Here is a 13,490-nt window from a genome sequence, read left to right as displayed (position 1 = left end):
TAAAAAAAAAAAAGAAAATAATGTACTGGCTCAGAAAAAAAAAAAAAAGAAAATGTGCAATGGATTAGAATACATTGCTACAAACAAACAAACAAAATGGCCAACAAGCCACTAAAGGCTGCTCAATTTCATTACGAAAATGTAAATCAAAACGACAATGAAATACCTTTATACCCACTATTGTTGTTAGCTTTTGTTGAGTTGGTTCTAATCCTACATATAATACAGTACAAAACACTGTCCAGTCCTACACCATATTCAAAATTTGTTTTATGTTTGAGCCCATTATTGCAGTAATGTCACTGAAGGTCTTCCTCTTATTTGCTGACCCTGTACTTTACCACGCTTGATACCCTCTTCTGGGGACTAGATGCTTCTGATACCAAGTCTTCAGTAGTTAAGTTGTGTGTCAACTTGGGTAAGTAGGATTTTGAGCAGCTGAAATAGTTATTCCAAATGATGAGAATGATAATCAGCTCCATGGTTTAATCTACTGGAGCTGCAGAGTGGCTACCTTATGGATATGGTATGCTTCCGGTATGTAAGTAGAGGCGCTAAGAAAGGCCTCAGAGATTTTTGGCACATCTGGATCCCACATGTAGCTGAGTCTTCATTCAGCAGCACGCCATGTTGTCTGTTGATCAGTCTCTTAAGATTGCCATTTTATTTGCTGACCTTGGGTCTGTCAGCCTTAGCAGCCAGCAGCTGCCAAAGCTAAGATAAGGCTCCAACTCCACTGGGCTAGAAGCAAGAGGCAGTGCTTAAACCCAAGGCTGAGTGGCTTTCATCCAGTTCCTAGAGCTGGCACTTTGACCTTGGACTTCTAGCCTCCTTAACTGTAAGAGAATAAATCCATTTGTTCAAGTCATCTATTTGTGGTATTTTCTGTTAGACCAGCTCTAGAGAAACAAAACAATTGTCCAAAATACATGACAAGTCTTATTATACAGGGGTACTCTGGTTGTAGTTCTTTCAAGACAAATTTCTTATTCTAGCATCCCATGGATTATTTAATATTCTTTGCCAATACCATAATTCAAAGGTTTTCTCTCTGTTCTTCTTTAATTTCTAGCTTCTGAATGTATTTGAGGCAGTTGAAAATATTATGCCTTGAAGACACACCTTAGCTGCTTTTTTTTTTTAACACTTTAAAGAGATCTTTTGCTTCAGTATACTACAATGCAATACATTATATTATTTCTTGACTGCTGCTTAACTGTGTCTAAGTAAAATTAAATTCTTGATGTCTTCAATGTTTTCTGTTTATCTTGATATTGCTTACTAGTCTAGCTGTGAGGACTTTTGTTCATATTTTGTTAAGGTGTAATCCACACTGAATTATCTTCATCTGTAAGTGGTTTAAGTCCTCTTGGTTTCAGCAAGCAAGACTGTGTCCCCTGCATATTGCATGTTGTTAATGAGTCTTCCTTCAACCTCATGTACGTTCTTCTTCCTTTAGTCCATCTTCTTGGCTCAATATACAGATTCAGTAAGTATGCTGTAAAAGACACAAGCCTCATGCACAGCTTCCCTGATTTTGAACAACACAGAATACTTTTGTTCTGTTTAAACTGTCCTTTGGTCTATTAATTGTGTCTACATGAAAACAATTAACATTCTTGGAAATCCCACTAGGTTACCCATAATTTGTTATTATCCACACAGGTGCATGCCTTTGCAGAGTCAATAAGACATGAGTAAACACAATTCCAGTGTTTTCTGCTTTTGGGCAATATCCGATACTGACCATGATATATCCTTGTTCCACGTGTTCTTCCAAAGCTAAGCAAGAATTTTTTGGCCACTCCCTGTTGATATACTACTACTACTATTTCTGAATTATCTTCAGCAAAATTTTACTTATGTTTGATATTAATTAATGCCAGAAAGATAATATTAATACAAAAAAGAAACTACTACACTGGTGTAGATATGAACAAACATAAACCTTCACACACAGCTGGTGGGAATGCAAAATAGTATTACTTATGTAGAAAACAGTTCTGTGGTTCCTCAGAAAGTTAAACACAGAATTACCATATGACCCAGCAAAACCAATCCTAGATATGTACCCAAGAGACCTGAAAACAGGGACTCAAAAAGGTATGTGTACAACAATGTTCACCGCAGCAGTTCTCACAATGGCTAGTAAGTGGAATCAACTCAAAAGTCTATTAACAGAAGAATGTAAAAACAAAATGTGGAATATACATACAATGGAAAACTATTCAGCTATAAAAAGAAATAAAGTTCTGACACATATGACATGGATACACAATGAAAACATTATGCTTACAGAAATGAATCAGACCAAAAAAGATGCATACTACACAATCCCATTTGTGTATGTAATTTGGAATAAGCAAATGTATAGAGGAAGAAGTTTACTAGTTATCTGGGGCTGAAGAGGGGAAAGGGTACAGTTATTGCTTAAGGTATACCGTATTTTTATGTACAATGATGATGGTTAAGTAACATGGTGACTAGTATCAATGAATTATACTTTAAAAAATGTTAAAAATGGCCAATGTTTTACCCTAAAAATATATATGTATATTTATATATTTTTAATAATATTTAAATAATAATCTGTAAAAGACTCAAGCTTTTACTCTAAGTGTATATATACATACACACACATATATAGATATGTGCACATATAATGTGTGCATCTATGTATGTTTCTGTATGCACAAAATAATCTATACTTAAACCAGGTGAGCCTTCCTGAAAACTGCAGTTACACAGGTTTCCACTTTCTCAATTAACTATTCCTGCTAACTAGATCAAATCAAAGCAGTAAATACAGGCCAATGTTGTAAAGGCCAAAAACTAATTCTATTGCTCTGGTCAACAGAATAAAACACTTATAATAAGAGTAATTCCTCATATATAATAGTATTTGAAGACTACATCCTCTCCACAAATAAGATTATTCCTTTCCCCAATAGTCTGGCCTTCTAACTAGAACATATTTCTAATGGAATTAGTCAGAACTCAAGAAATCTAACATGCTTGGTGGCTAAGCAAGAATTCTGAAGTTCAAATCCATCAACTGCTCCATAGGAAAATATGTGGTAGCCTGATTCCATAAAGATTTGTGGCTTACTCCTACAGAGTTGCTATTAAGCCAGAACAGAATTAACAGCAGTGAGTTTTGGTTCGTTTATATGAGTCACTTTGACTGATATAAGAAGTTACCTTGTGTTAAAAAGATGAAATCTGTAGCTTCTGTATTATTCTATCAGTCCTACATCAAATATACAAACTGCTAAACTTAATGAGAGTTCTGAGTCTCTTTTATTCTTTCAAGCTGTATGAATAAACTCTGTTTATTAGCACTTGAGTTTCTTCACAATGCAACCACTTAAAAGTGATAAAATGCTAGTGTTTACATTTATGGAAAGATGAACCACAACTCTGGCTTCTAAATGATAACAAGGCATCATAGTGGTTGTTGTGTCTATCATCTTCAGAAACACAGGGAGGAAAAAGTATAACAGTGACTATCCAAAATTCTGTATAAAAAAAAGTATGAATGTAAGGTGTAGCACATAACTTAGAAGTAAGAGTAAGTGAAAAAAAAAATTCAGGGTCACTGACAGATCATCCAATGACATCAAATCTCACCTTTATCCCTAATACGTAGAAACAACACTGTAAGTGAGTACCAGGAGGATAGGGCTGTCTTTTCTCATACTAAAATGACCTTCTCCAGTCAGATTATTAAAATGAATTAACCATAATAGTACCTGTTCCTCAGAGGATAGATTCCTTTTGCTACTGCTGACAGGAAAGCCACTGCCAAATTCTTTGGAATGAATGTCTGCCCCATACTCAACTGTAACATCCTCTTCAATGCTGTTCACCAGCCTCCAGAATTCCTTTTCCACTAGTTCTGTAGGCACCATCTGAGAAAACAGGTATAAAAGATGATCACTGCTCACCATGGTTTACCCTCACGTACCTAGGAGGACTATGACCATCAGAATCTGATCTCCATAGCCCCAGTCCTTGGCTACATACATGCACAGGCATGTTGAAGTAGTCAGCCTTGAAGGCGTCAGCCATCTCACCAAAGCTCTGCAAAGTGTACTCTTGGGTAGCCTGCTCAAAACCAAAGGCTTCAGGGGGCCGCTTACACTCCTGAAATAGAAATTTAACCAAGAAAGACACATGAATGAATGGAGATCCAAGGCAGGAATGGGAAGAATAAAGTTTCTTCAGGTTACAGTCAATATCCTATACTGTACCCCTACGTTTCATATGTATCCACACAGAACATTTTTACTATCTAGTAAATGTATTTCCTTGTCTTTGTTCCTATGGATCACAATTTCTGGATCATGGCCCTGCCACCCTAAGTTTCTTAAGTCTCTATCATTCCAAACCTAATCTAGAGCAATAAAATCCAATGGAAATATTAAGAGAAAGACGGGAATCATCACCTACCCTAGTTTTCCTAAAAGCCAAGTGTAGATTGAAATAACAAGAACTAATTTTAAAACATCTATGCTAGACAGGCCTTACCGCCATGACACACTTTGGGCACTTCCACACCCCTCTCAGGACTTCAGGAAGGGGTGGTAATAGGCAAAAGATATGGTAACTGTCATCACAGTCATCACAGAGAAGAAGTTTATCATCTTCATCCCCTCGGGAACACATTCGGCAAACATGTGCATCAATCTACCAGAAAAACAAAGTAAAAATTTAAGTTGTTTATTCTGTGATGCTGTATCACAATTTTCTAGACCATTCATTTTTGAGCACCTACACCAACCAATTAATGTGCGATGTGTTACTCATGAATTCATTTACTACTGGAAAATAATAAAAGACACAAATAACTACAAAATAATAAGGAACTCTAATGGCATAGTGCCTAAGGCACCTGACTGCTAACCAGAAGGCTGCTGGTTTAAACCCACCAGCTATTCCTAGGAAGGAAGACTGGGCAATCTACTTCCATAAAGATACTGCCTCAGAAACCCAATAATGGGTCACTATGAGTTGGGACTGACTTAAAAGCAGAAAGTAAGGTGCTGCATCAATAGCTCATACACAAGTACAAGTTGAAGCTGAAGAAAATTAGAACAAGTGTAAGATAGCCAAACTATGACATTGATCATATTCTGCCTGACTAAAAGACCATGTGAAAAATAGCTCTGACACATTAAACACCAAGGGCTGAAGACCAGACGAATTGTGGGATGACATCAAAAACACCATAAATGAAGAAAGCAAAAAAGGTCATTAAAAAGACACAAAAAGGAAGAAAAGACCAAAATGGCTGTCAGACTCTGAAACTTGCTACTGAATGAAGAGTAGCTAAAGGGAATGGAAGAAGTGATGAAAGAACAGGTGAACAAAAGACTTCAAAGAGTGGGTCGAGAAAAACAAAGTAAAGTATTATAATGAAATGTCCAAATACTGGGAATTGAAATCCAAAAGGAAAGAATACTCAGCATTTCTCAAGCCTGAGTTACAATGCTGAAATGTTCTATGGGCAAAATGTCTAGAGCATCTAAAGAAGATGGAAAGAATAGTCACTGTATAGAAAAAGAACTGGTTGATGTTCAACTATTTCAGGAAGCAGTATAAGATCAAGAACCAACAGTATAGAAGGAAGAAGACCAAGCTGTAATAAAGGAATCCTCCCTGCCCCAAAAGGCTCCAGGAATTGGCAGAATACCCACTGAGATGTTTCAATGAACACATCCTGCACTGGAGGCACCTACTCATTTATGCCACATTCTGGAAGAGACAGACAACTGTGAACATTACAGTATTATCCAACAGAAGGTAGACATTATTAAACAATATCATTTATATCACATGCAAGTAAAATTCTGCTGAAGATAATTCACAAATGGTTGCAGGAGCACAATGACAGGGAACTTCAGAAGTGCAAGCTGGATTCAGATGATGATGTGAAATAAAGGATAACATTGCTGACGTCAGATGAATCTTGACTGAAAGCAAAGAATATCCAAGAGATGTTTACTTATGTTTTATTGACTTCTTTAAAATGTTAAAAAGCAAAGATGTCAGTTTGAAGGCTAAAGTATACCTGACCCAAGCCCTGGGATTTTCAATCACCTCATATGCAAGTGAAAGCTGAACAATGAATAAAAAGACCAATGAAGAGCTGATGTCTTTGAATTTTGTGTTGATGAAGAATACTGAAAATACAATGGACTGCCAGAAGATAAACAAATCTGTCCTGGAAGAGGTGTAGCTGGAATGCTTCTCAGAAGCGAGAATGGCCAGACTTTGTTTCACCTACTTTGGTCAAATTTTCAGAAGGGACCAGTCCCCAGAGAAGCACATCATGTTTGATAAAGTAGAGAGTCAGCAAAAAATGTTAAGACCCCAATGAAGACACTGACACAGTGGCTTCAACAACTGGATCAAGGATTGCAAGGATTAAGGATGATGCAGGACCTGGCAGTGTTTCGTTCTGCTGTGTAAGAGTTCATTATGAGTCAGAACCAATTTAATGGCACCTAATACCAAGGTGTTTTGGGAGCAACAAAGCAAATTTTCTACACAGAGTGTAACAGTATAGCCACAAATCACAAAGTTATAAACTAGTATGGATTATTGATAAAACAATAGTCAAAAATAGCCAGAACAGAGTTCAAGCCATAACAAGTTAAGAAATCAAATATCCAGGTATACTCTTCCTATCCCAGAACAGAGGAGCTTTGGTGGCATAATCGATAAGGCACTTGACTGCTAACTGGAAGGTCAGTAGTTCAAACCCACCACCTGCTCCTCAAAAGGAAAACTGCACAATCTACTTCTGCAAAGATCTACAGCCTTGGAAACCCAATGTGGGGTTGCTATGAGTCAAAAATGACTCAATGGCAGTGAGCTTTTGAGTTTCATTCTAGAATAAAGTACAAAGATACCTTTTCTTATTCTCAAAGGATCTTCAGTTTACACAATAAATTAAAGTTACTCGAGTAATCAGTCATGACAACAGAAACATTAAGGCAAGGCTAACAACATAGATTCTTAGTCAGTCATCCTCAGTTATCTGTATGGGATTGGCTGCAAGACAACTCCCTTCTCAAAAGAAAATCAGGATGTTCAAGTGTTGGAGACCAAGAGAGAAATCATCAAAAGACATGAGTGCAAGGCACATGTCCAACAGTGACAAGAGAAGACAAGGCCTCTCCCACAGCAACAAGAGAAGGCAAGACCTTCTGTTACTTACACAGTTAAATGCTTCTTCTCTTACACAGTTAAATGCTTACTTGGCAAAACATCAAGTATTAAAAGTACATGTTATTCCATTAGTCCATGTTTTTCTCTTCCTGGGACGTTTCATACTTTGGGTCACTATGCCCTAGTAAACATTTATTGTTTTACATTCCTTCTTCCTGACAAAGCTTTTGTGACAGAAGCTTCTGTGACTGTTTTAATGACCACCTGTTATACATGACCACGTACAAGTGTAAAACTTTAACTTTGTAGAGAATAAGCTGATTGTATGGATTCCAAGAACAGTGATGTAATCATGTATAAACCTATACATAAAGCAGAACAAAGGCATCAGGGATCACTCTCATAGAATATGTGGAGCATCTGCCTGGCCCATTCCTTTTAAAAAACCACTAATCCTTTTGTGTCGCTTTGTTTCATGACCTGAGAAGTTTTGCCAGACACAGCATTCAAATCTGTTATATAAAATAGTATAGTACATAATCGATGAACATCCTCCTGTACTTTAAATCACCTCATGGTGTAGTGCTTAAGGCACATGACTGCTAACCAGAAGGCTGGCAGTTCAAACCCACCAGCCACTCCACGGAAGGAAGGTTGGGCAATCTACTTCCATAATGATACTACCTTAGAAACCCAAGGAGGGGTTGCTATGAGTCAGAGACTACTCGACGGCACATACCAACAACCATTCCCTGGAGATGGATATCATGCTTGGTAATGTGGAGGGTAAATGAAAGAGGGGAAAGCCCTCAACAAGATGGATTGACACAGTGGCTACAATGGGCTCAGGTATAGCAAAGATTGTGAGGTTGGCACAGCACCAGGAAGTGTTTTATTCTGTAATACACAGGGTCACTATGAGTTGGAACTGACTCAATGGCACCCAACAACAACAGGGCTGTATTAACAAATTATATGGAATGGAACATTTGACTCCATAGCCATCAACAGACATGAAGCTCTGGTCCATGCTATGACTTGGCTAAACCAAGGAAACATTCTTTTGAGCGGACTAAATCAGCATAATAGGACACATATTGTATGATCATACCCACATGAAAAACTCAGACTAGGCACATGCATAAGCTCTGGTGGCATAGAAGTTAAGGCATCTGGCTACTAACCAGAAGGGTGGTAGGTTTAAACTCACCAACTAGCTACTCCATGGGAGCAAGATGAGGCAATCTACCAGGGTAAAGATTTACAGCCTTCGAAACCCACGGGGGTCTCTGGGAGTTGGAATCAACTCATCAGAATAAACTGAGCAATCAATTGTGGTGGTGGTTTTGGGTCCTGAAGTCAATTCCAATCTACAGCCACCACAGAGTAGAACTGTCCCACAGAGATTGCTATGAACTGGAACCGACTCAATGGCACCCAACAACAACAGGGCTGAATTAACAATGATAATGATCCTATAGGATGAAGAAGATAAGCCCCATAGAGTTTCCAAAGCTTTGATCTATATGGAGGCAAACTGCCTCAAATGTCTCCTACAAACAGCTTGTGGGTTCAAATCTCCGACCTTCACATTAGTAGCCTAATGCCTTCACTACGGTGCCATGACCACTTCTTATCAAAAATCAGAGAAATGTAAATTATAAGTACAACAAAAAACTATACACCTTCCAGAATGTGCAAAATGAAAACAAACACTGCAAATTGTAAATGTTAGTATGAATGTGGAGTTATAGTAACTGTCATGTATTAACTAATCTGTACGTAAACAAGTTCCGCTTTTAATAACACTTTAACTATATTCTAATATTAAAAACATGTACTCTCAGTCAGAGATTACAATCCTGTACACAACAAAATACCAAAATATGTTCCCTAGGGGCATATTACTTTAATGTTCACTATAGCATTTTTCCCAGTAGCCAAAAACTGTAAACCATCACAAAATCCATATATGGTGAAATAAACTATAGTACAGTCACTTAATAAAACACAATGCAAAAATGAGAACTCATACAACAAATCTCTCAAATGTAACAATGAGCAGAAGAATCAATACCAAAGTTATATACTCTCTGATCCTACTTATCTGAAAGTAAAAACACAATGCAAAACTTGTCTCTGGAGAAGAAGGAAGACAATAAAGAAAGGAAATTTATCGATAAAACAAACTCCAGGATAGGTTATTTAAGAGACTGTAAACACCTCTTTGCTAAGAAGTAGGAAATATGGGAAAAAATAATGAATATACATAAAGAAAAAGGAGCACTTCTATAAAAAATGTGATGTTTTTTAAGAATCCTGATAAATTTTCCAGAAACAAATAGTTCTTATATTTTGTATTTGGTTATATTCTCTTTTACATGTACAGCCACAAATTTTGGGGGCAATGATTATTGTTGAAGTTGAAATTAGACAATGTAATAGGGAAAGAAAGTTCTGGTCTAAAAGTTAGAAGAGTTTTGCTCCAGACTTAATACCTTGAATAGATTTCTTCCCCTTCCTGATCACTAGTCTCTTCATACATAAAGAACTCAAATGAGTAATTTGAAGGCAGGAGAGAGAAAGTCAATTAGAATAAAGTAATTTTAGGTTTCTTCTAGTCCTGATTGTGCATAAACAGACTTTTACAACATCACGAAGAGCCCTTACCAATTGGGCACTGCTGTTATTATTCCTCAGCCGCATAGTCATCCTGGTGCAGATCTCTGGGTTGCAACTAAATTCCTTCTTACACAATGTTGGTGTCACTTTTCCATCCCCATTTGACTTCTCCTTCACCACAACAGTGGGGGGACATGTGAGTCTTTCTTTATCTATGGAATTGATCAAAAAAATCTTATATCTATCCTGCATCAGGAGTAACAATCTATCTCTCTCTATATCAGTACTTCAATTCCCACATTGACTCTCAACTATCAGTCTTCACCTTTTTTCCGCAGAGTCTTGTCTTTGACCATGAGGCCCAGGCCCATCATCTTGGGGCCTGCTCCATAGATCTGCAGCTTCTTCAGCTCTGGATTCTTCTCAATGTCCTCCTCTGTGGGCTCTGGCTATTGAAAGAAAGTCCAAACAAGTAAATGAGTTTTAAATATACAAACATAATACCTTAAGCAAGATCCAAAACCAAACTTACTGCCATGGAGTCAAATCTGACTCATAGTGAACCCTCCTTGGGTTTCCAAGGAAGTATCACTATGGAAGTAGATTGCCCAACCCTCCTTCAGTGGAGTGGCTGGTGGGTTTGAACCATCAGCCTTCTGGTTAGCAGTCAAATGTTTTAGGCACTATGTTACCAGAGTTCCTAAGCAAGATCCAGGCATTCATTCACATTTGTAAAACATAATAGATCGTATAAAAGCAAAAGGAGTCACACAGATTAATACTACATGCAATATCCTGTACCTATTTTTTTTACCTGGGGGAAAAGTATGGCCATGCAGGAGAAGCAAACAGAGAAATCTGAGTTCTAATTCTTTTCTCCGTTTTTTTTTAAATGTTAAAAAGAAAATGATAAAGTAACTCTTATATCTGCAAGGTCACAATTAAGTATCATTACATATAGATACTATAAGAAAGAATTCAATAAATATAAATAATGCCTTTTCTGAAATTGTCTTGAAGATGGCAAAAAATTCCACCTGAATTCAGATCATCAGAAATTTGATTCTTCCTCCCTCTGCAATGTATTTAATTGTAATTTGTGTGTAACTGAGTGGGAGACAACAACAGTCCCAATAAGACACAATTACAGAGATTTCTGGAAAGATGGCAGATTAGGCAGAAAGACTACACAGACAAAGAAAAGGGAAACCAATTACACAGACACAGAAGATAATCATGGACCCCTGAGCCTCGAGGGGAAGGATATAGACGTGGACTAAACCCCAACTAGCAGAAGAATTTGCGTGAAAACACAAAAAAGGACATATAAAGAGCTGTGGTCTGGGAGCAATCCTGAGCGATCCTGATAGCACAGACAGCTTGGAGATTCCTGAGTGGTGGTAGGAACTAAGAATTAACCTAAAAATCATGCTGCTATCTAGGGACTGCATGGAGGACTGTGCATGGTGGCTGGGGAACAAATGCAGAAGGTGAAGAGAAAGGTGGGCTGAACTGTGTACTTTTGCAGGTCCGGAGGGCGCCGCCATTTTGAAGGTTTAAAAAGCGGCTTGACTATTTTAGATATTTAAAGAGACAGCATTCTCACAGATTCCTGGGGCTTAGGAACACATTCTGCTTTCCAGCAACCCCAAGGGCACACGGGACCTACAAGACTGAAAAGATACAACATTCCTCTTGTTAGTCTTATACGCCACACCCACTTGGTGAAGGAGTTGTGGCCATCCCCCACTTCCACCTATCTTCTAGGTCTGCAGGTACTCCATCACAGTCTGTGTGCTCAAACAGAGCCTGGGTGCCCTGTCCAGTCCTCCATAAGGAGGACATTTTTATCTTTTTTATTTTCTTTATTCTGGTGATTAGCTTGCTTGGTTTTGTCTGTTTAAAAACAACTAATATTATTAATACTTTTTTCCTTTTTATTATTATTCTTAATCTTCCCCTACCAGCTCCTAGTTTTCAGCATTTTTTCTATTCCCTGTGGCTAGTTGAATTTTTTTTTTTTTTAACTTAACGGTTTTGTTTTTCTCTTTTCCCCTTTTTTTCTTGTGATTAACCCTGTTCCTTGTTTTTCTTTTTGCATGTTTCTTTTTTTCTCCCTTCATTTATTATTCTCCTTCCCTACTTTTTTTACTTAATGCCCTATCAAGAGATATTGCAGGTTTTCTTATTTTTTCTTCTGTTTTTCCCTTTTTGATTTTTTTGGTTACTTTTCCTGTGTGAATACATGGTGTGTTTTATCTCCAGGGGCTTTTAGTTTTCTTATGGTTATTCAATTGTAATTTGTGTCTAACTGAGTGAGAGACAACAACAGTCCCCATAAGACACAACTACACCCACACCTCCAGAAACTTCACCTACTGAGTGAGAGCCACTACCTCCTTCTCCATGAACAGCTCAACAATAGAAAACGACCAAAAAGAACCTGAATCACAATTGGCTACTCTTCTTAAACAGTTAACACAGATCTAAACACAACACCACCACGATGTCTCAAAAAAAACAGACTATCACAGTCCACACTAAGAAGCAGGATAAAGTGGTAGAAACAAGGAAGCAGGATACAGACCCAGAATGCACCCTTGAAGAAGCAGCAGCATTGGACTTCTCTGATAAGGAATTCAAAACGATTTTATTTAGGTATTTTCAAAGGATTGGGAGAAAGACCAAAGAAAACACAGAAAAAATCTTAGAAGAATTTTGGAAGAAATAAAAGAACAAAATGACTAAATAAATGAAAAATTACAAATGATTCTAAATCTACAGATGGAAATCCAGAAGATTAATACTAAATTGTCAGAAATAGATGCCACATTGGAAGGGCAAAGGAGTAGAATTGAGGCAATGGAAAACAGAATTAATGAGATTGAAGACAAATACCTGAATACTTCTTTGGAAAAGGATCAATCAGAAAAAAAATCAAAACAAAATGAAGAAAGCCTAAGGTTCATGTGGGATACCATCAAAAGGAATAACTTACAAGTCACTGGAATTCCAGAACAGGAAGAGAAACACAAAATCACTGAGAAAATTGACCAAGATTGGCTGGAGGAGAACTTTCCTGAAATGACGAAAGATGAGGACATATCTGTTCAGGAAGTCCAATGAACCCCAAACAGGACAGACCCCAAAAGAAAATCATCAAGACATATCATCATCAAACTCATCAAAAACAAAGACAGAATTCTGAAAGTAGCACAGGAAAAAACAAAAAGCTATCTACAAAGGACAGCCAGTAAGAATAAGCTCTGATTTCTCAGCAGAAGCCATGCAAGTGAGTAGGCAATGGGATGGTACATATAAAAACCTGAAAGAGAAAAATTTTCAATCAAGAATTATACACCCGGCAAAACCGTCCCTCAAATATGATGGTGAAACTAGGAGATTTCCAGGTAAGCAGAAACTAAGGGAATTTGTTAAAATCAGACCAATCTTGCAAGACATGGTAAAGGGAGTCCTTGTGAACAGAGAACCAAAAATAGCAAATAACAATAGAACATTATTACACAAGATAACCCAGAAACCCCAGCTATGGACATATCCAAAGTAAAATGAGCTTACAAGATTGTAAACAGGAAAGAAGAGACACCAACTGGCAAGCGAGGACAACTACAAACTAGAAGAGGGAAAAGACTGTGCAGTTACAGAACTTCTAAATGGTGAAGAAGTTAAGA

At 37.5% G+C, this 13,490-nt stretch overlaps 1 protein-coding gene across 1 annotated transcript in view; it reads right to left on the bottom strand.

Moving 5' to 3' along the window:
* LOC103213058 (lysine-specific demethylase 5D-like) overlaps window positions 1-13,490 on the bottom strand; it is a 104,824-nt gene that overhangs the window by 62,565 nt on the left and 28,769 nt on the right. The window contains exons 6-10 of the mRNA XM_007958955.1: window positions 10,124-10,247; window positions 9,847-10,004; window positions 4,531-4,689; window positions 4,027-4,146; window positions 3,753-3,911 (exon numbers count right to left, since the gene is read on the bottom strand). Of these exons, the coding sequence (XP_007957146.1) occupies window positions 3,753-3,911; window positions 4,027-4,146; window positions 4,531-4,689; window positions 9,847-10,004; window positions 10,124-10,247 (720 nt within the window). The remainder of the gene's footprint in view (window positions 1-3,752; window positions 3,912-4,026; window positions 4,147-4,530; window positions 4,690-9,846; window positions 10,005-10,123; window positions 10,248-13,490) is intronic.

This window comes from Orycteropus afer, unplaced genomic scaffold, assembly GCF_000298275.1.
Source record: "Orycteropus afer afer isolate SDZICR_OR568_19922 unplaced genomic scaffold, OryAfe1.0 scaffold01240, whole genome shotgun sequence".
NCBI classification, from domain to species: Eukaryota; Metazoa; Chordata; class Mammalia; order Tubulidentata; family Orycteropodidae; genus Orycteropus; species Orycteropus afer.
This window is presented reverse-complemented; position numbering and strand designations above follow the sequence as displayed.